The 21,280-nt window shown below is 44.1% G+C and overlaps 1 protein-coding gene and 2 long non-coding RNA genes across 12 annotated transcripts in view; 1 reads left to right on the forward strand and 2 right to left on the reverse strand.

Moving 5' to 3' along the window:
* Positions 1-21,280, forward strand: part of RBMS3 (RNA binding motif single stranded interacting protein 3) — a gene marked incomplete at its 3' end in the record, with an annotated part of 775,525 nt that overhangs the window by 427,804 nt on the left and 326,441 nt on the right. For all 9 annotated transcript variants that reach the window (XM_079947347.1, XM_079947348.1, XM_079947349.1 and 6 more), the window contains one exon: positions 10,750-10,808. In XM_079947347.1, coding sequence (XP_079803473.1) covers positions 10,750-10,808 — 59 coding nt within the window. The remainder of the gene's footprint in view (positions 1-10,749; positions 10,809-21,280) is intronic.
* The window catches only part of LOC307199594, a 660,078-nt gene that overhangs the window by 332,320 nt on the left and 306,478 nt on the right, over positions 1-21,280 (reverse strand). The gene's annotated exons all lie outside the window — the stretch shown is intronic.
* LOC307199547 lies at positions 17,682-19,585 on the reverse strand. Of its 2 annotated transcripts, none has more exons than XR_013832036.1 (3): positions 19,269-19,585; positions 19,008-19,042; positions 17,682-17,975 (listed from the first exon to the last, which is right to left on the reverse strand). It is a non-coding gene; the product is annotated as an uncharacterized lncRNA (long non-coding RNA). The 2 variants fall into 2 exon arrangements; XR_013832037.1 differs by having other exon boundaries at positions 17,682-17,905; positions 19,269-19,505.

Raw genomic sequence — 21,280 nt, forward strand, 5'->3', positions numbered from 1 at the left:
TAGAAGACTTTCATCTTTTCTCTCTCTCTCTCTGAAAAATGGAGTTTTATGTTATTCTGTTTTTCTACCCAGAAGCACTATATGTTTAAAAAAGCGAAGGGGAGACTAATGGATTGAATGAAAAAGCCATATAAAATGCAGAATGAGTCGTCATCTTAGATTAAACACTGTGCAATCCTACACATGCTTACTCAGAAGTAAGTCCCATTAATGCAGCTTACTCAGAGGTTAAATGGGTATAGGATTGCAGCCTGAAGCTGTTGCTAGATTATTGGTTCATTTTTGGCAAAAACTGCATGTGGCTGAAATACTACTGTATTTTGAGCACTTGCAATCCTTCCCACAGACTGGGTGAAGTTTATCATCTGATCTGGATCCTGGTGTCCCAAGATTTGTATACCTGCAGGAATGTTTAGTATTCTCAGTCTTTTCACTTGGGTGGGGGGGGGGGGAGCAGTAACTGGATGAATGACCTGCTGTTCAGAACTTTTATAATTGTGAACAACATGTCCTCTCTCTCTGAATTCCAGAAAACATCCTCTAGTGATTCTCTCTGCCCCCACTTCTCCCCATGGTAGGGCTTTAAGTCACTGGGTGTACACATGTAAACACAGGTACACACACACACACACACACACACACACACACTATTTTTTTTTAAAAAAAATATTTTTTAAATGTGCCTTGTAATGTTGTCTCTTGATGTTTATATTTTGACAGCATAATCCTATACATGTCAAGTAAAGGTAAAGTGACCCCTGACCATTAGGTCCAGTCGTGGCCGACTCTGGGGTTGCGGCGCTCATCTCGCTTTACTGGCCAAGGGAGCCAGCGCATAGCTTCCGGGTCATGTGGCCAGCATGACTAAGCCGCTTCTGGCGAACCAGAGCAGCACACGGAAACACTGTTTACCTTCCCGCCAGAGCGGTACCTATTTATCGACTTGCACTTTGACGTGCTTTTGAACTGCTAGGTTGGCAGGAGCAGGGACCGAGCAATGGGAGCTCACCCCGTCATGGGGATTCTAACCGCCAACCTTCTGATTAGCAAGTCCTAGGCTCTGTGGTTTAACCCACAGCGCCACCTGCGTCCCACTATACACGTCTTCTCAGAAGTAAATCTAATAGCTCAGTTGGTAGAGCATGAGACTCTTATTCTCAGGGTTGTGGGTTTGAGCCCCACGATGGGCAAAAAATTCCTGCATGACCCTTGGGGTCCCTTCCAACTGAACAATTATTCTATGATTCTGTGATTAATAGCTTTCAATGGAATTTATTTCTAGGTAGATAGGCACTGCATTATAGCCCAAGTTATGCAATGGTATAGTCATCTTGAGCTCATTGAGAAAAGGTGGGTTTATAAGCCTTTTACTTTAAAAAAAAAGTAGCTTCATTTGTTAATAATCACATATTGGAGTTTTGGTGATATTTTTTTTAAAGGGACACAAAAATAATGAAAAACATGTAAGTAGAAAAATAGGGGTTTGAAATGCAAAGCCACTGTTTTATTATATTTATTTATTTAGCTCCTAAAATTTATATACTGCTTGATAATCAAAGAATCAAAGCTTACAAAAACAATAAATTTGTTGCTTAAAAAATTTACAACTCCAGTTGAAAACATACAGAAGGTTAAAACCGCAGTAGAACAGGCTAAAACAAACAAAAACTTATACAAACGTCTAAACACCCTGCTAAGCTTGTCTAAATAAGAATATGTTTAGAAGGCGACAAAAAGAATACAATGATATCAAGAGGCAGGGAGTTCCAAAGTTTCATTGCTGCCACACTAAACGGCTGAGTTCTTATGGACATGGTGTCGGTATTTATGTGGTACTTGGCCAAGTGCCAATTCTGCCAACTGAGTGGGCAGATTCATCTGCAAATTTGTAAAGCTTTTATGTTTCACAAAGCGATTGTCGTTATAGCAGGTGATGGACAGTAGCAGATAGATGGTGGGACAATCTTAAGCGAGAGGCAGGCATTTCACAGGGTGAGAGAGAAAGGAAAAGCTAGTTCCCAAGTTGAGAGTTAGAAGCGTTTGCTATTTTCTTTTCTTTTTTTTTAAATAATATTTATTAAAGTTTTAAAAGTTACAGAAAGGAAGAAAAAAAGAATTAAACATAACAAAACCATACAATACAATACAAAGACAAAAATACTACATATACATAACAAAAATAAAACAAAAACAATTAAAAGAAAAAAAAAGAAAAAACACATCCAATACTTTCAATGTTATTAACTTTCATTTACTTGTTTCAGCGACCTCCTCACACCTCCCTTTTTTGTATTCTAGTTCGATTTGCTATTTCAACAAATCCTTTTCATCCTTCCCAATTTTTATCCTGATACAATGTATCTTTACCTTCCCTCCTTTCATCCACTAACAATCTATTTTTACTTAGTCCTTTATAATACTTCTGCTAAAGCCACATAACTTCATTCCAGCCTCCTTCTAACATTCCTTAAGTTTACAATGTTTCTGTAAATAAGCTTTACATTTCTTCCAATCTTCTTCCACTGACTCTTCTCCCTGGTCTCGGATTCTGCCAGTCATTTCCGCCAGTTCCATGAAGTCCATCACCTTCATCTGCCATTCTTCCCGGGTGGGTAGATCTTGTGTCTTCCAGTGCTTTGCAATAAGTATTCTTGCTGCTGTTGTAGCATACATAAAGAAAGTTCTATCCTTCTTTGGCACCAATTGGCCGACCATGCCCAGGAGAAAGGCCTCTGGTTTCTTGAAGCGTTTGCTTAGGTATTGGTTCACGACTAGCTGCACCTGAGCTCAGCAGGGCAGCACTGACGCCTGGACTCCGGGCAGTGGCGTAGCGTGGGTTGTCAGCACCCGGGGCAAGGCAAGTAATTTGCGCCCCCTAACCCGTGGATTTGCGCCCCCTAACCCTAACCCCCAGATGTTGCGGCCGGTGCGGCCGGCCCCCCCTGCACCCCCCACGCTACGCCACTGACTCCGGGAGAACATCCTTGGGGAGAATTGGACCAGGTTCAGACTCAAGCTCACCCCAAATGCTCCCAGGGGCTCTGTGGCCCTAATCCCTGGAAGGGGATCAGACAAAAGCAAGGTGAGCCCCTAGATTCCTTTAACGGAATTCCCTAGCATTGGAGGGGCAGGCACAGCCTCACCACATCCCCTCCACCACCATTGAACCAATGCCTAACCGCCAAGCCTTACAAAGTTGTGACGATTTGCTACGCGGCAGGTGAAACCCAAGTGGCACCAGCCAATCAGCCAAGTGGGAAAATTCCTACCGGGCCCCTGTCCCAAGAACAGACGACCCACAATGCCATAGCAAGGTCATAATGAACCCTAAATAGAGGGAGGGGTTTTTTTCCAGTGCATGAGGCGAAAAAGAGGAAGCTCAACGCAACGTGTAGTGGTATATATGGGTCCCTCGGTTAAGACATGAAATGATCCCATTGGCCAGATTTACGCCAGCAACCGAGGGACCACCAATCGGGTTGTTGTGGCTCTCCAATCGCTCCCACCCACAACAGCAGTGAAGTCAGTCTTGGTGATCTCACCACAACACGTGCTCTCTGGGAGGAGGACATGATTTATTTGAATTGCTTTTACATGGTTTTGTTTTAGTTGTATTTGTATTGTATAGGTGTTATTTATTTATATCATATTGAGAGATGTCCAACCAACCAGTTCCAATAGCTCAGGGACTTTCAGATGTGCAGTGAAATTTCTCTATCCTCTTCCCTTCCCTGTGTGTGTGCCCCGTAAACCTGTTCCAGAGGATTAGGGTAGGGGAACAGATTTAGGGGTTGCACAGGGAGAGGGGAGGGGATTTCCTTTGCACAGCTGCAAGTCCTTGTGTTAGCAGATGTGTTCCGTTGGCTATTGCCCCTTTGTTTGTTAAGTTCTACCCTATTTTGACAAAGACCAGTATCTAAACCTTAAAAATACAATAAAACAAACAACAACATATTTCAGTGGAGATCTGACAGCTGGCAGGCATATTTTGGGAGAAATTCTGGAGCTACTTTGCCCGTTATTTCCATTTTGAAACACATTCTCTCTTGAATATTGTCTTAAGCTGCAACGTGGGACCCATTTAGATTGGTTGAAGCTAATTGAAGTGGGTGAGATTTAAGCAGCTGAACTGAGTGCAGGATTATAGCCTTGGTTAATGACTGTGAGTACTGCATCAAATCACCAAAGTGACAGGCAGCTATATACAGGGCTTTTTTTTCTAGAAAAAGAGGTGCAGGAATTCCCACTCTTTTTTTGACAGACAACCCTAAATTGGTGAACTGGGGGCGGGGGGGGGGGGGCAAAGTTGTTGAGTTCTGGGCGTCGTGTCACTATACAGTTGCCAGTACGGTGCAAAGAGGTGGTGGAACTCTGTTCCAGATGAAAAGAAGCCATGACTATACCTGCAAAGGAGTAAAGTAAGTGAATTTAAGACAGTGTGTTTCACTTTTGTCCCAAGTACCTGAGTCATTCGGAATAATTCTCTAGTTAACTAGTTTGTAGAACTAAGCTTTAGGAATATCCAGTGAAAAAGACACAGGAGACCACAGGTTAAATTACCGATCAAGTTAAATTACAACACAGTCATGAAATCCACTTGGCATTGGCATAGTAACTGAAAATAATTCTGGGAAGTCAGTGAAATTTAGAAACAGAGTTAAGCATTTGGTTTCCATTGATCTCAATAGAAATTTAGTATGCTGAATCCAGAGAGAATTATGCATACTAACTCTTGCAAAAGCAAATATTACATGACGTTAAAATAATGGGAAATAGGGATGCACTTTGGTCTGACTAAGAAAGGGCAGATTACCCTATTTCTGTTTCATTTCAGTCTTGCATACAGTCAGTTTAAGGTCTAGACCCTTTAATGACTTTAAAAGATGTGAAAAATCTTAATCTAAATTATAAAATGTGTACAAATGGCCTTCACTGGTATGACTTCTAAAACACTTTTTTTTGTATGCTTTCCAATACAGTTTCCCTAAAATACATTTTTTTGTGCATACTTATTTGAAACCAAACTGGCTCACAAAATTCAGAGACGTACAGTGGTGCCTCGCAAGACGAAATTAATCCGTTCCATGAGGCTCTTCGTATAGCGGTTTTTTCGTCTTGCGAAGCAAACCCATTGACAGCTTAGCGGATTAGCGCTATTAGAGGTTTAGCGGCTTTTAGCGATCAGCTGTTAAGCGGCTTATCAGCGGATCTGCTGATAAGCGGCTTAGCAGCTTAGGAAAAGGGGGGGGAAAGGGAAAAAAACCCGCAGGAACTCGCAAGATATTTTCGTCTTGCGAAGCAAGCCCATAGGGAAATTCGTTTTGCGAAGCGCCTCCAAAACGGAAAACCCTTTCGTCTAGCGGGTTTTCCGTCTTGCGAGGCATTCGTCTTGCGGGGCACCACTGTATGGGATCTGATTGACTCCATGGTCCAAGAAAGCAGAATAGGTTTGCTTGATTTAAAATGCAGACCCTATGATCTTCTCTTCCATCTGCTGTCTAAGTCTTTATGATAAGGTGGGAATGAAAACTTGAGCAGTAATCTCCAAGCACTTGCTCCAAAGCAGTCTTGAATTTAATGAGAAAACCCACATATTTTCTAATTACCAATAATTATCTTAAAACAGATCTTCTGTGAATACTCTATGTGTGCATCCCAAATTATGGTCTGAGCACAGAATCATTCACTCAGCTATTTAAAGGGGGTAGGGTGGAATTGTGTATGTTGTCGCATTGCTTCCTATTATAACAAGATTATGTTGCAATCTTCTTACTGGTAATTATTGCAGCATATTATTCTCCTTTCACATGTAACCAGTACATATTTCTGTGCTTATTTGCCAAGGCATTTGCCTTTTATTTTTACTTCCAAATTGCTTAACTTGTTGGAGGCCTTGGAAATCTAATTACTCCTGTATCAGTAGCATAACCAGATTAAAAAACAACAACCACGTTCCCCCATGACATTTCTGAACAAGACATCAATCAAACTTTGTTGGCTGAGGAATATTGCTTCAGTAAGCCTTGTTCCATATATTAACTTTTAATGTGAAATAGCAGGGCAAGGATGGATTGGTTTTTATAATTATTGTAGATAATTATTTAAGATAATGCAACTCCTACGTCTTTGTGCATATTTTAGCGACAATATTTTCTGGACAAAAGAGTTTTGTGAATTACCAATAGATTATAGAAGTGAAATACAGGCAACATTTACATGTGTTCAGTTGATGCACGACTGCACACATGTGTATCACAGTGACTCAGAAGTGGCCAGATCAGGGCAGGGGCGTGGGCATGACGAGGACAAGGCATAATGAGCTTATATACACTCAACTGTTGCATGTGATGGCATGGAACGTAACTCCCATGCAATTGGGTGGTTGCTTGTATAATATTATAATAAAATAAACCATGCAAAATCTTAAATTAACAACTTAGAAATCAAGAATTCTTAAAAATATCAACAGCAAATTTATTGTGCTAGCCATTGGCCTTGACAACTTCTAAATACCTTGGTTTTCGAACAGCTTAGTTCTTGAACATTTTGGCTCCTGAACGATCGAAACCCGGAAGTGACTGCTTCGGTTTTCGAACGTTCTTTTGGAAGCCGAACATCCGACGGGGCTTCCACGGCTTCCGATTGGCTGCAGGAGCTTCCTGTCAGTGACAGTGAATGAAGGTCAAGAGAGAGAGGCTGACATTCAACTCTACTCCTACTCAGAACAGACTTATTGAGGTTTATGGACTTGACTGGAAGTCTGTGAAATTCCAAACTAAAAATCTGCACGTGTGCACACACAAACACGGTGATACGAGAATACAGAGTTAAATATTGTTAGTTTTAGAGGTGTTTTTTTTAAAAAAGAACAAACAAACAAACAAACAAACCATGGTTAGTATTAAAAATTAGCAGGCCAGCTCTGTTATGCATTATGCCATTCCATGCTATCTGCATGTAGATTCCCATTGTGTAATGCCCTTTTGGTATCTCTGCGTGACAAGAATTAAAATTGCATCGCTTGCAATGATGAGAAGAGCCATATCCCCAAAGACAAATTACAGCGCCAGACATCTAAGCAAGAAAAATTGGTTATCAGATGTTATTGTTCCATTTATGACCAATTATCAGAACTTGGGGTCTTGGACACTGCAATTAATTATTAACTTTTATTTAGGAAAAACTTGTCGTATTTTTCGCTCCAAAAGACACATCTTTTTCCTCCTAAAAAGTAAGGGGAAATGCCTGTGCATCTTATGGAGCGAATGTGCGGTCCCTGGAGCTGAATCGCCCAAGTGCAGGGGCAAAAATCAGATTGTGCGTCACGGAGGAGGGAAGGCTGTAGAGAGGAGGCTGTTGGGGTTCCTGTATCGGGCATATTTTGGTGTGTGTGTAGAGGCGTGTGAGTCATGTTGCTGCACAGGAGAGCGCGTGGTTAAAGGGGGCGTTTGAGTGTCCTTGTGTGTGGATCCCCTCGATCACTGTATGGCATCCCAAGGCTACCGTCTGTTCACCAGTCCTGCTCCCCTTGCCTAATTATTGTAGCGCCTTCCTAAGGATTCAGTTGCGACTCCTATTTTGTTTTACGCTCCCTGCCGCCTACGGTTTTAACTGGGCAGTTAAAGTCAGCCTCTGCTCCCCTCCTTTTGTTCTTGTCCCTTTCTGGCAGGGAGCACACAGCTGCAGTCAATTCCTTTCCTGCCCTCTGCCTCAGGGTCTTACTGCCCACCCTCTTGTGTTTTCGGTTGCTGTGTTTACTCGGATCGGGCCAGTGGTGGCCCGTTCCCCTTGTTCAGCGCGTCTGCTTGCTGCGAGGTGACGTGGCTAGGAAGGAATGAGCAGCGGGACACAATCCTTTCCCCTTCCGTTGCTCAGCGCCGGCCGCGGCAGTGTCACCTCGCAGCAAGCAGACGCGCTGAGCAAGGAGACTGGTGGCAGACAAACGCAACAAGGAGCAGGGAAATCCCCTGCCTTCATGGCAAGCAGAGGGGAAAGGACCGTGTCCTTCATGCTAATTCCTTCCTAGCTGCACTGTACACAGGCTCCAGCCCACGCAGATCAATTTCCGGCGGCTAGGAGCGCAACCGACGGCTGCCGCCGCCTCCTCCTCCTCCTCCTCCTCTTCATGCTCCAGTGCTGCTGCAGCATCCAGGAAAGCATGCCAGGGACGCATAGGCAGCCGGAAAACATGCAGATGGGAGAAAGAGAGAGAGAGAGAGAGCTGGCTTGGGTGGTGGTGGAGGTGGTGGGGAGAACTTTTGGCTTCCTTTCTGAAGTGAAGGCACAAGACTGGGGGTTGATCATTAGGTGAGCTGCGCACAGGTGAGCTGCATGCAAGCTGCCGGCTAGCCCTGTGGAGCCTCCTTTTATTGAGACAAACATGCAAACCAGGCAGATACATTTTGGGCTGTGACCTTTACACATCTTCGGTCCCGAGATCGTGGGGTGGTACAAAGTTATTTTGGCACCTGTTTCCACCACGTCATTTTCCCCTTGCACCGTGTATGACAAAGGAGACAAAAGGTCTCAGGGACAAAGGTTACAGACAGGACACCGCAGACTACTGAGACCGCAAAAGGTTAGACAGAGGGAACGATGTTCAGACAGCTGTGGCTTGTCTGGGGGGAAGGAGTGCCCCGCACCCCAGGGTCACGCGTGCAGGCAGACTATGACTGCCTGCTGGTGGGGAGTGTGCTCCCTCCGGACCCAACTCCCCACTCCCTACACTTTCCTCCCTCCCCTTAAACCCCTCTCCTGCATTGTTAGCCACCTCCTTCTCTACACACCCCACACATGCCGCTTGCCCCTCCAGGGTTTTCCTTCCCTTCCCACTTAAAACTCCTCTCCTACAACATTTGATTCAGAATATTCCCCCCCCCTTGTTTTCCTCCTCTAAAAACTAGGTGCGTCTTATGGTCAGGTGCACCTTGTGGGGCGAAAAGTATGGCATGTCCAATTAATTCGGATACACCATTGCATTGACATTTAAGTGTTTTATTGCTATGGACAATAAGTATTGCTATGAATACTTCCTTGGGCACCAGGTATGTAAGGCCTGTTGACCTGGAGCAATGAACGGGATGGGGTATGTGTAGGTTAAACATGACTACAACTTTATTGGTTGCAGAATATCAGGATTTTGCACAGGACAGAGCAAGGATCCTATTAGTGGGCAGCCCACCTGTTGGCCAATGTCTCTCCTAACCTGTGTGCTGGGTAGCCCTGAGGGCAGGGTCAGCCTTGCCCAGGAGAAGGACTGAAGCAGCCATCTTGTGTGGTGAAATCCCACAATGCATTGCCTTTGCTGGTACTCTACGACCAGCCACTTCCAGGGCCGCACAGCTGCTGCTGCTGCTGCTTCTGGCAAGATGCCGCTGAAGATTAAGCTAACAGCCACATTCTATAAGTACATTATCATATACACTGTACGAAGAGCTTTTACACACATAACAAAGATTTGGCATCATTATGCTTTGAAAGTTTTTGCTAATGCAAAATCCTGCAACTTGCCTTTTGACCAGGACAGGGCTTATTCTGCCTCCCTACTGGCTTTCAGAGTGCTGACAATGACCTTTGAGCTGCTACATGGTTTGGGGCAGGGGTGGCCAATGTGGTCCCCTCCCAGATGTTGCTGGACTCCAACTCCCATCAGCCCCAGACAGCCTCTTCCAGAAGAAGAAATATAAGCCCTTTTTGTGGAATTCCAGCTTTCAATTCTATCAGAATTGTGTCCGGCCACTTCTTTCTTTGTATTTCAGTGTCTATTTAAAAACTGGGAGGGCATTTAGTATTGGCTGAATGTTTCTTGATTTAATTTTATGGTATGCAGTTATTTGGTTTTAAGTGCATTTTTAGACTTATTGATTTTTAGAAATAGCTTTTAATTTTCTTTCAATGGTGATTTTTGATTGTATCTTTCTTAGCACAGCTTTTATGGCAATGGCATGGTGCTAAGTCAATAAATAAGTGCAATCTGGCGACCTTCCAAGTTCTCATATTTCGAGGGGGAGAAAAAATTCCCTCCATTCACACCAGTAATAATTTTACAAACCTCCATAATGTTCTCTTCCCTTAGTCACCATTTCCACCCCAAAAATCTAAAAATCCCTCCATGCGCAATTGCACACAAATCAATGCGGTGTGTTCTGAAAACAGGCACCCCCTTGGGCTGGCTGCTGAAAGTCTCCCATATGTTCCACTCTGGCATTGCCAATTTCAGAGAGTGGTCCATTCTGTGTCTTGGAAAATCACCCATTCATCTCATTTAACCAAGGGAAAAAACACAGGTTTAGCCTGATCTAATCAACACTCAGGATTTTTTTTTTTTTAAAAAAATAATTTTTATTAACCGGCTAATCAAATCAAATTAAATCACATCACATAAATTCCGAATTACAAAGCCGAATTTTAAATTTTGTTGGGGGGGACCCATATTTCAAGATCCGAAGGGGGATTTGTTTGCCTTGACATCCCCCAAATCTGCCACTGTAATTGGTCTCTTTGTTGATTATCAAAGTGCAAGCATAGAAAATTAACCACCTTTGTAAGGGTAGCTTTTGAAGGTCAGGTGAGAAATGCAAATACAGCATGCAAGACATTACCATACAATATTGTTTGTGCTGCACTTTTCAGGAGCACTTAAGTCTCCCTTTCTTTTAAGTATGCTTGACAATTGGATCAGGTTTTAAAAAACAATAAAATGAACATCCCTATTTCTCTCTCCCCCCCCCCCCTACTTTTGTTTTTCAGGTATGGGAAAATTGTATCCACAAAAGCAATTCTAGACAAAAACACAAATCAGTGCAAAGGTAAGTGCCAAAAGTCCTCCCTGCAAATTCCACATCAGATTGATTGACTGGTGTTTGCGCTGAAAAAGTTCAGACTCTGGCGGTGCAATCAACATAATGTACAATATATTGAAAACATGTTTAATAATGCTGTGGCTTCGAGTTCTACTTCCAGTAACATTGCTCATTAATTTTTTTCATTAACAAACAAAATGAAAATCACAAATCAGAACAACTATCAAATTGCTTCGGCAGCAAAGTAAATTACCTCCTAACCACACAGTGTCATCTGATTTGAACAATATTATCGGTGATGCAAATTGATTTCCTATGTAAAAATTTGAAACTCTTGGGAAAGCTTTCCCAAGCAAATCCTCATTCTGCTTTTCTCTCTTTTGACATCTTGTGCTCTGTTCTTATAAGAAAATGTTAACTGTGGCCCAACTGCATCGCTTCGAAAATAGTGGCGTAGTGGAATGAAAATGAATCTGTGTAGCTCTATTTTCATTTAATGGCTAATGCTTTAAAATATGTTTTGTCGTTTAAATGAATCTGAATGCAGAGTGCATCAGTGTGGCATAGTATGGTTGCCTACATAATATTTTTATTCCTACATGTTGTTGTTTTTTCTTGATATGCAAAATATACTTAGAATCATAGAATCATAGAGTTGGAAGAGACCACAAGGGCCATCGAGTCCAACCACCTGCCAAGCAGGAAACACCATCAGAGCACTCCTGACATATGGTTGTCAAGCCTCTGCTTAAAGACCTCCAAAGAAGGAGACTCCACCACACTCCTTGGCAGCAAATTCCACTGTCAAACAGCTCTTACTGTCAGGAAGTTCTTCCTAATGTTTAGGTGGAATCTTCTTTCTTGTAGTTTGGAGCCATTACTCCGTGTCCGCTTCTCTGGAGCAGCAGAAAACAACCTTTCTCCCTCCTCTATGTGACATCCTTTTATATATTTGAACATGGCTATCATATCACCCCTTAACCTCCTCTTCTCCAGGCTAAACATGCCCAGCTCCCTTAGCCGTTCCTCATAAGGCATCGTTTCCAGGCCTTTGACCATTTTGGTTGTCCTCCTCTGGACACGTTCCAGTTTGTCTTTGTCCTTCTTGAACTGTGGTGCCCAGAACTGGACACAGTACTCCAGGTGAGGTCTGACCAGAGCAGAATACAGTGTCACTATTACTTCCCTTGATCTAGATGCTATACTCCTATTGATGCAGCCCAGAGTGCATGGCAGGGAGTGGTGAACTTGGGCCCTAGGGGCTGAATTTGGCCTTCCAGGCTTCTCTGTCTCTCCCTAAAAATTCACCCCAGGCCATTCCCCTCACTTGTCCTTTTCCACACCATCCCCAAGTGCTTTTGCCCTGGTAGGCGTGTGTCCTTGAACTCCCTCTTGCTTGCCTGCATGGGTGAATTTGTGTGTGGAAAGCTACAGGGAGGTGAAACTTTGCACGACTGGAATGTGGTCTGCTGCTGAGAAACAAGAGCCATGTCTGTTGCTCTGTCTGCTTTTTCATCTGCCCTCCTGCCCTTCCTTGAAAGGTTGGTTATGAGGAGAAGCTGCCCTTGGCCTGAAACCCCCCCACCACATATCCTACCCCTGTTCTAAAGCGTAATAATGGAATTTGTAATTGATTTATCAACACATTATCTCTTTTGTGGGGAGATGTTTCACCGGAGTTCCGACTCTTGCAGTGCAGTTTACATCTTTATACCATAAAATATTCATTTTGCACGTCCGGTATCCACCATTAATCTTCTGTCTGGGAACCATTGCTCAGACAGAAATAACAAGTGTGGATTATAGCCTTAACTTGTTAGGGTGCCAGATATCAAGGAGTAGCGGCGGCTTTGAGTGACATGTTTTGCACTTCCACCACAATTATTTCAAATCTGACGCCATTGTAGTTCAGGTCCCCTTTGGAATGGGCTCGATTCTTCTCTGGCCTTCCTTGCTACTCCCCATCCCCTTTCTCAAGACCCTACCTTACTAAGTCAGTGGGAACAGCCGCGCAGAGAGGCCTTGACTCTCACAAGTGTTATTGACAGTAGCGCCCCATGAAGCAGCATAGATGGGGCACCGATGTCCTTCCTGTGCCCCTTTCTCCTTCTGGCAATTGCCCGTCACATGCTGTGTTCAGAAGCTGGGAGAGCAGCAAGGCTCCACCTACATCTCCACAAGGTCTGCTACTGCTTCTTGACATTGCTCACTGAAATAAGGAGGTAGGGACAATATCATTTCCAGAAGTTAAATCAAGCAACATGGGGACTGCGTTTCCGATGCCTCTCTGTTTCATTGTGTGTCGAATCCTTTTGTGTGACAATCCAGGCCACTGGGAGGTTGTTGAGAAGCCATCTCATCATCCTTTGGCGAGTTCTGCATTTGGAAAAAAGCAGGTAGCAGGGAGGGTTTCTGACATGTTTGGGAACACGATAGGTGTCTGCTTGGAATAGAGCGAAGTTCACACAAGTTGTTGTGGTTCAGATCCAAAGTGGGAATTAACTTGTAGAGGTGGGTCCCTCCTAAATCAGGCTGAGGGGACGGAGGCTGGGCCAACACTGGATTTCAGGCCCAAAGTACATGGGGTGTCAGGCAAGTCTTGAATCTTTAAATGCAGGCCTGCATTTCATTTACAGTGGTACCTCGGGTTACAAACACCTTGGGTTACAAACACTTCAGGTTACAGACTCCGCTACCCCTGAAGTAGTACCTCAGGTTAAGAACTTTACCTCAGGATGAGAACAGAAATTGCGCGGTGGCCGCAGGAGGCCCCATTAGCTAAAGTGTTACCTCAGGTTAAGAATGGTTTCAGGTTAAGAATGGACCTCTGGAAGGAATTAAGTTCGTAACCAGAGGTACCACTGTATGTCTAAAATGGAAGGTAGCACACAAGTGAAAAATGTGTGTCCAGTGGAGTCTTTCTCGCTTCAGCTATGTCATTCTTGCTTGGACTTTTAATATGGGTTCCTGGTTAGGTAAAGAGGACTCTGCAGGATGAGCTACAGCAAACTTGGTGTCCCCCTATGCTGCGGGTCCAAATTCTCATCAGCCTGCGCTGCCAGCATTCAGGGATGATGGGAGTTGTAGTCCAACAGCATCTGAGAGGGCATACTTTTGGTAAGTATGACGAGTGAACAGAAGTCTGCACAATCCTTTTGGTCATTTAAATTGCATCATCTCCTTGTTAGACTAAATTGAGTTGGACCCACAATTTGGAGGCACGGGTCTGCGTGCTAATCAGTTGTGACATATTCTCGAAACAGAATCACCTGCATCTTCGGCATCTTAAAGGCATCCTTACTGGCGTTGGACTGAGCAGTGGGTGATAATGACATAAAGGTTACTGTGCGTAGTCAAAAGCTTTTGAGAACCTTGGGTTTTTGATAGCCTTGTAATTTCTGATCAGAGTAGCATTTCACATTAGCTTCACTGTCTTATCTTCGCTTTTTGATCTCATTATACTACCTACACGCATCCTTTCCCCCCTGGAAATCTTTCCAAATTACTTCAGTTATCATGATGTAATTCTCTAGTGAGGATGTGTGAGAGGAGTCCTACTTCCATGACTATATTCATATAAGACTTTAGAATAGAAGTCCCCCCCCCCTTCAAAAAAAAAAGACCCCATCATATACATATCTGATAATTTGCTCAATGGAGAGCAAGTAGCTAGAGCACATGTGCGAATATCCAATTGCCAACTCACCTAGGGGGGTTAAATGAGGGTTTTCTCAAGGTTATTACAGTCTGTCTGGAGCTGTTGCAGAACCACACTCCAGGGAGAATTCACTCTACTTTCTTGTAACATTGACAGCGTGAGGATATTTAAAAGTTCCCCTGTTCCCCTGCTAAACTGTACATATCTTCCTCAGAGGTGCTTCCCATTGGTACAGTGAAGGGGAAAGACTGGGGTGGGGGGGGGGCAAAGTTACTGGTCTTTTTTCAGAACACCAGAGAAATTAATAGAATCGTAGAATTCAACCCTCTGCAATGCAGAGTCTTCTTCCTCTGACAAGTAGTAGTAGTAGTAGTAGTAGTAGTAATAATAATAATAATAATAATAATAATAATAATAATAATATAATTATACCCCACCCATCTGCCTGGGTTTCCCTAGCCACTCTGGGCAGCTCCCAACAGAATATTACAAACACGATAAAACATCAGACATTAAAAACTTCCCTAAACAGGGTTTTGTAGCTTGTTTGCAGTGCGAAGTCCAAGAATGAGGGGAAATAAGTGGAGGCTGGAAACATCTTTTCTTTGATGGCATTCCCGTTTCACACACACGTAGTTCAAATGGTAGTAACACTTCCTTGTGTCGTGATTTGCATTTCTAAGGAGAAGCTGAAGATTTGCATTTCTGCGGAGGGAATATATTTGTTGAAACTCGTGTGTTTCACAAGTTGAACCTAAGCAGCCAGCACTGAGTTCAGTAGTTCCCAGAAAAACTGTGCATAGTATTACAGCCTTGCTCTTTGCTGTGCCCCTGCTCCTGTGTGTTGTGAGTCAATGTATAAGTGAATAATGCCTGGATTCTCGTGGTGGGCATGGCTATGAAGGCTGTCGAGATGAGCTCTTGCACTTCAAAATTTACGATACCACTGATTGCCCTACCTTTGGAAGTGAGGAAGGTGGTGGTATTCAGAGTTTTGCTGTGTTGAAACCCCACCTCAGGTCCTTTCTGAAGGTTTCCCACAGGCCATTGCAAGAACCAGATGCTGGACTCAATTCTCCATTGGCCCGATCCGGCAGGCTCTTCTTATGCACCCGTGGAAGTCTCCCCTGGTGCTATTCACCTGGCACCAACCTTGCAAAGTTTTAAGCGCCAGGTGAAATGTGTCCTGCTTCCTGTGCTTTCAGTGGGATTGCGATGTTTGCTTTTGCTGCCATTACGAGATTCGGTTTTTATTATTCCTGTTATTCATATTCATATTCATTTGGGCTGCTTTCTGCTTTGAAGTTCTGTGCTCCACTGAAATAATTTCTGAATAGACACACAGGAAAGATTCTCTCTGCACATCTGTTTTATTTTGGTAACTATGAAAATGGCTCCCCTCCTCCAAAAAACACACACATTTTTGTTTTTTGTTTTAACGTAGAAGCTACCCTGAGAGTCTTTTCTAAGACTGAAAAGTGTGTTAGGAATAGGCTATATTAATAAATGGTTAAATAAATAAATGCATTTGATTTATTAAATTTATACCCTGCTTTCCCTCCAAGGGACTGAAAGCCATACATGTGATCCCTCCATTTTTATTGTCACAGTAACTCTGTGGTGTCTAGGCAGAGAGATGACTGGCCCTATTGACTTCATGACTGAGTGAGGATTTGAGACTCCCCAATGGCTCTGTCTCCCAGTTGCCCAGCCTGCAGCCGGCCAGTTACTAAGCTGCCAGCTTGTAGCTAACATAGTTCTCAGCTCTGTCCTTTGCCCTTCTAACTACCAGTAATTCTAGATTCAGGGAGGTAGCTGTGTTGGTCTGACGCAGTCGGCATAAATAAATAAAAAAAAAATAAAAAAAAATCAGTAGCAGCTTAGAGACCAACTAAGTTTGTTCTGGGTATAAGCTTTCGTGTGAATGCACACTTCTTCAGATACACTGAAACAGAAGTCACCAGACCCTTATATATAGTGGGAGGGTGGGGTGGGGTTTTTCTCTCAAGGGTAGTAGGAGATGGGTGATTGACTCAATGGGTATGGTAAACCTACTTCCGACTGTTAAGGACTGCAATGGATGGATCAAACCTATCCATTCTTAAGGAAATCAGCCCTGAGTGCGCACTGGAAGGACAGATCTGTGAAGCTGAGGCTCCAATACTTTGGCCACCTCATGAGAAGAGAAGACTCCCTGGAAAAGGTCCTGATGTTGGAAAGATTGAGGGCACAAGGAGAAGGGGACGACAGAGGACAAGATGGTTGGACAGTGTTCTCGAAGCTACCAGCATGAGTTTGACTAAACTGCGGGAGGCAGTGGAAGACAGGAGTGCCTGGCGTGCTCTGCTCCATGGGGTCATGAGTCGGACACAACTACACGACTAAAGAACAACAACAACAGCTGCAATTAGTCCTGCAGGAAAAAGCAAGTGATAGTATGCAGATGACCAAAAACAGCTTTAGCATATGTCTCATTACCTGCAAACAGGTTTACCATGCACACGAAAGCTTATACTCAGAACAAACTTAGTTGGTCTCTAAGGTGCTACTAAACAATTATTTATTTATTTTTAATATTTATTTTAACTACCAGAAAGTTGAGGAAGGGGCCCCCACCCTTTCGTTATCTGGCACAGAGCCACTTCCTTTGTTACCTTAATGGCCCATACTTAGAGGGCCATTACCTCGCCAGGAAGCTAGCCTGGTTATTCCAGGAATTAAATCCCATCTGGAACCAGGGATTAGAAGGGGGCTCAAGCATACAGCCTACACCTCCCCCCCCCAACACCTCATAACACTATAAACAAGTGCCTTTAGCCACCCAGTGAAGGATTTGCCCATCCACCTGGATGTTAATGCTACCACCTTTGCCTCCTAGTTGTAAGGAGGCAGTTGGGTGTTTGGTTTCCCAGCTTGGAAGAGAAGGAGGTGATGGCAACAGCAACTAGGCAGAAGCAAAGTAGACCCATTAGCATTTGCTTTGCTGTTTAATATTAAACCCAGAGCTCACAGCAGAGTGTGCTGGCTGTATAGTGTCATGATTCCAGCCTCTTGTTAAGCAGACTTTATGGCTTAAACGTTTGGTGTAGATGTAAAGTTCATTCTCTGTAAACTGTATAGCAACGAAACCAGATTTACTGGCTGCAGTCCTTTGCCTACGTACCTGGAAGTTTGCCCCTTCGAACACAGTGGGACTTACTTTCAAGTAAACGTGCACAGGGTTGCATAGAGAATTGCCACAGTCTTTATTTTAAAACACACACACACACACACACACACACACACACACACTTGTGAATTGAGCCATCAGACCTCAGGAAATATCTTCACTTGCTGCGAAAGGGTTCCCTGGGGACGCCTCTTGATGAAGCCTCTCGTTTGAGACTGTTCTTCCTTGGGTTCTAACTGACGCATAACAACAGCAAGTGAACGTTCTCTAATAGGACTGCATAAAACAAGACAAGAGCTGTCACCGTAGAATGGCCCAAAATCATTGAATAAAGCAAGGAACGGAACTGCATATGGGGAAGAATGAAAAACAGATAAATGATACAATCAGATGCAAACATTAAAAGATGCTCAGTAAGATGTAAAGTTGGGAAATAGTTTTTTGTTGTTGCCTCCCTGGTTTATGATTTGCATATTTATTTTCTTTGCTAATTTGAATGGTCAGGGAAGGGGAACTGAAGAATTTAACGACAACAAACATGTATCTTAAATGCATAGCGGGGCTGCAAGGTTTGCGAGCACATGCGCTGAACCCTGTCCGTGGAGCCTACCCCCCCCCCCCCAAAGAATGAGACGATAGACCAAAGTACAGTGGTACCTCGGGTTACAGATGCTTCAGGTTACAGAGGCTTCAGGTTACAGACTCCACTAACCCAGAAATAGTACCTCAGGTTAAGAACTTTGCTTCAGGATGAGAACAGAAATCGTGCTCCGGTGGTGCAGCAGCAGCAGGAGGCCCCATTAGCTAAAGTGGTGCTTCAGGTTAAGAACAGTTTCAGGTTAAGAACGGACCTCCGGAACGAATTAAGTACTTAACCCAAGGTACCACTGTATGGGTTCAAGTTGGCCACAACTTTATTCAACTTCAGAACTTGGCATAGGCCTTGGCATGTAACCCTCTCAGCCCGACTGAGACTGAGGATGTGCAGGGCAATGAGGTGCAGTGGGAGGGGACTGTAAATCACGAACTTACACAGCGTGCCCTCCCATTTTACCTCGGCCAGGAGTTTGACCTACATGCCACTGCTCTAGGGCCAGGGACTCCCACAATCAACTCTTTAACAGGCCTTGCACCCCCTCCCCAGCGCCACCATCACCGAAAACAAAAGGCCGCCATGCATCCTAAAGCCAGGGCGCACGCCCCCTTCTTGGGCCTGACGAAGCGCCCCATGGTGAACAGCAGCAACCGAGGGGCCTTGCGTTCCCTCCCAAGTGCCACCGCTGCTGAAACAACAAAAATGCTGGTAAACAGCCTGTAGCTGGGGCACACGCTGCCCTCTCGAAGCGCCCAGCAAACAAAAGAAACCAAAATGACTTACCCCAACCCGGCTGCTCACAGGAACACATCCTGAACCTGCAAGAGGAGGAAACAGAGTGAGGTTTGGCCAAAGGGGTCAGCCTCTTTTCCCTTGGCCCTCGACCCACCTCCAGCCGTCCTCCCAGGCCGGGGGCGGGATGATGGCCACCCTAACGCAGGTGGGAGGCTCCCAAGCAGGTAAGTCCGCTCAGTGTTGCAAACCTCGCCCACCTGTTGGGAAGGGAGGGCGGAAATTCTCATATAATCCTCCATACCCCCACACCTTTCTGATATAGCTAAGTGTTCAGAGGGATTGAGTAGTGGAAGTTTCCGTTTCCATACTTCATGGCAATGTTCATCTGCCATAATATACAAGCCCATTTCTCAGAGCATGAATTACTGCTCTCTGCATCTGGCCTTACGGGCTCTTTATAACTGTGTGCATGCCAGTTTGATTTCCTGGTTTAATCAAGAACTCTGACTAGCCCTGTACATCTGCTTGGGAACTGCAATGGACGTGACATGGGAGAATAGTAGAGGGTCCTAAGCGCCACGTGTGAGGGTCATTCTGATAGGCACCTGGCGCTTGCCATTCCTTTTGTAGCCAAAGAGGCACCACCTACACACAAGACAACCTCAAGGTTTGCAGAAGTACAAAACATCTTTTAGAAATAAAGGAAAAACAACCCTAAGAGGAGGAAAACAACCCAAGGCAGACTGAGTGATGTGTGCTCAGAGCCCAGACTGGATGTTAGGTTCATAAATAATATGCCACTGCATACCTTGGTTTTCCTTAATTAATTACACATGTGGGGAGGGAGGGGGTTCTTACTGGGAAGAGGAAGAAAATAATTTCTTTATTCCCTCTCATACACATGTGGCTTTCTTTCTCAAGCTCCAAACCAAAGGCGTGTGTGTATTGAATCTCAGATTAAAGGCCCATCTCATCCAATTGGTTGTGAATCAGTGCCCAGTGCAATCTTTCAAGACTAGTGTCGTGTGTGTGTGTGTGTGTGTGTGTGTGTGTGTGTGTGTGTCTAGCCAGAGATAGCCACCAGCAGCATCACTGCCAATTCACTACCAATTTCAATTCAAGGTATTAATATTGACATTTTAAAGCCCTAAATGACTGGGGTCCTCAAATATCTGAAGCAGTTCCTCCTCCCATGTCCACGTGCCCAGATATTAAGATTTGCAGGGGAGGCCCTACTGCTGCTGCTGCCACCACTGTCTGTGGTTTGGGGGGCAGTGGACAGGGCCTTCTCTGTGATAGCTCCCAGCTTGTGGAAAGACCTCCCTTCTGTAGTGGATTTTTCAACCATCGCTTTATTCTGTTTGACAGTTAGTCAAGATACGCCTCTTTACCCAGATTCTCTGCATGGCTATGCACTGCAATTCTGGTTTGGAGTTTTCTTGTTCTGTTGTTGTTTGTTGTTGTTGTTGTTGTTTTGATTTTATGGTTTTAATGTATATTGTACTTCTTTGGATTGTGATATTTGTTACCTGCCCTGGGTGTTAGGTGAAAGGTGCGAGCTGTGAGTACAAATAAATAAAAGAGCAAAACAGAATAAATTAACTTTTGAAAAAGCAATTATTACTAAAAAGAACATATAGCCCCCCAAACACATTTCAGAATAGCATATAAAACAGACCCAGCATGCTCTTCCCCTGTTCACAGTGTGAACAGATGGGCCTTGCATGGATTCCAGAAAGTTTCCCAGAAACAGCAGTTCTTTTAAGAAGCCAGTTATCTCCCATTCCTAATAATTTAGCTGCTGTCAGGTACCATTTCCCCTCACATGCACAAAACTTCAGATTGATATTTATTTACTTGTTTTTACATTCACATTCCACCTTTCCTTCAATAAGTTCCAGGTGGTGCTCATGGTTCTGCTCCTCCTTGTTTTATCCCCCAAACGGCCTGGTGCTCTTAGTTTTAATCATAAGTAACATACAGTGGTACCTTGGATTACAGACGCTTCAGGTTACAGACTCCGCTAGCCCAGAAATAGTACCTCGGGTTAAGAACTTGGCTTCAGGATGAGAACAGAAAATGTGCGGTGGCAGCGAGAGGCCCCATTAGCTAAAGTGGTACCTCAGGTTAAGAACAGTTTCAGGTTAAGAACGGACCTCTGGAACGAATTAAGTTCGTAACCAGAGGTACCACTGTATTTCTAATTCTGTGGTTCCATGATAACATGGGGTAGGGGTGCAGGAGGTCCCCACTGTTAAGTTTTTTCCAAGTTACCTTTCATGTAAGCTCAAGGCTTGTATCAGAACAAGCCATGTTGTTGA

This window comes from Podarcis cretensis (genome assembly GCF_951804945.1).
Source record: "Podarcis cretensis genome assembly, chromosome: 12".
NCBI classification, from domain to species: domain Eukaryota; kingdom Metazoa; phylum Chordata; class Lepidosauria; order Squamata; family Lacertidae; genus Podarcis; species Podarcis cretensis.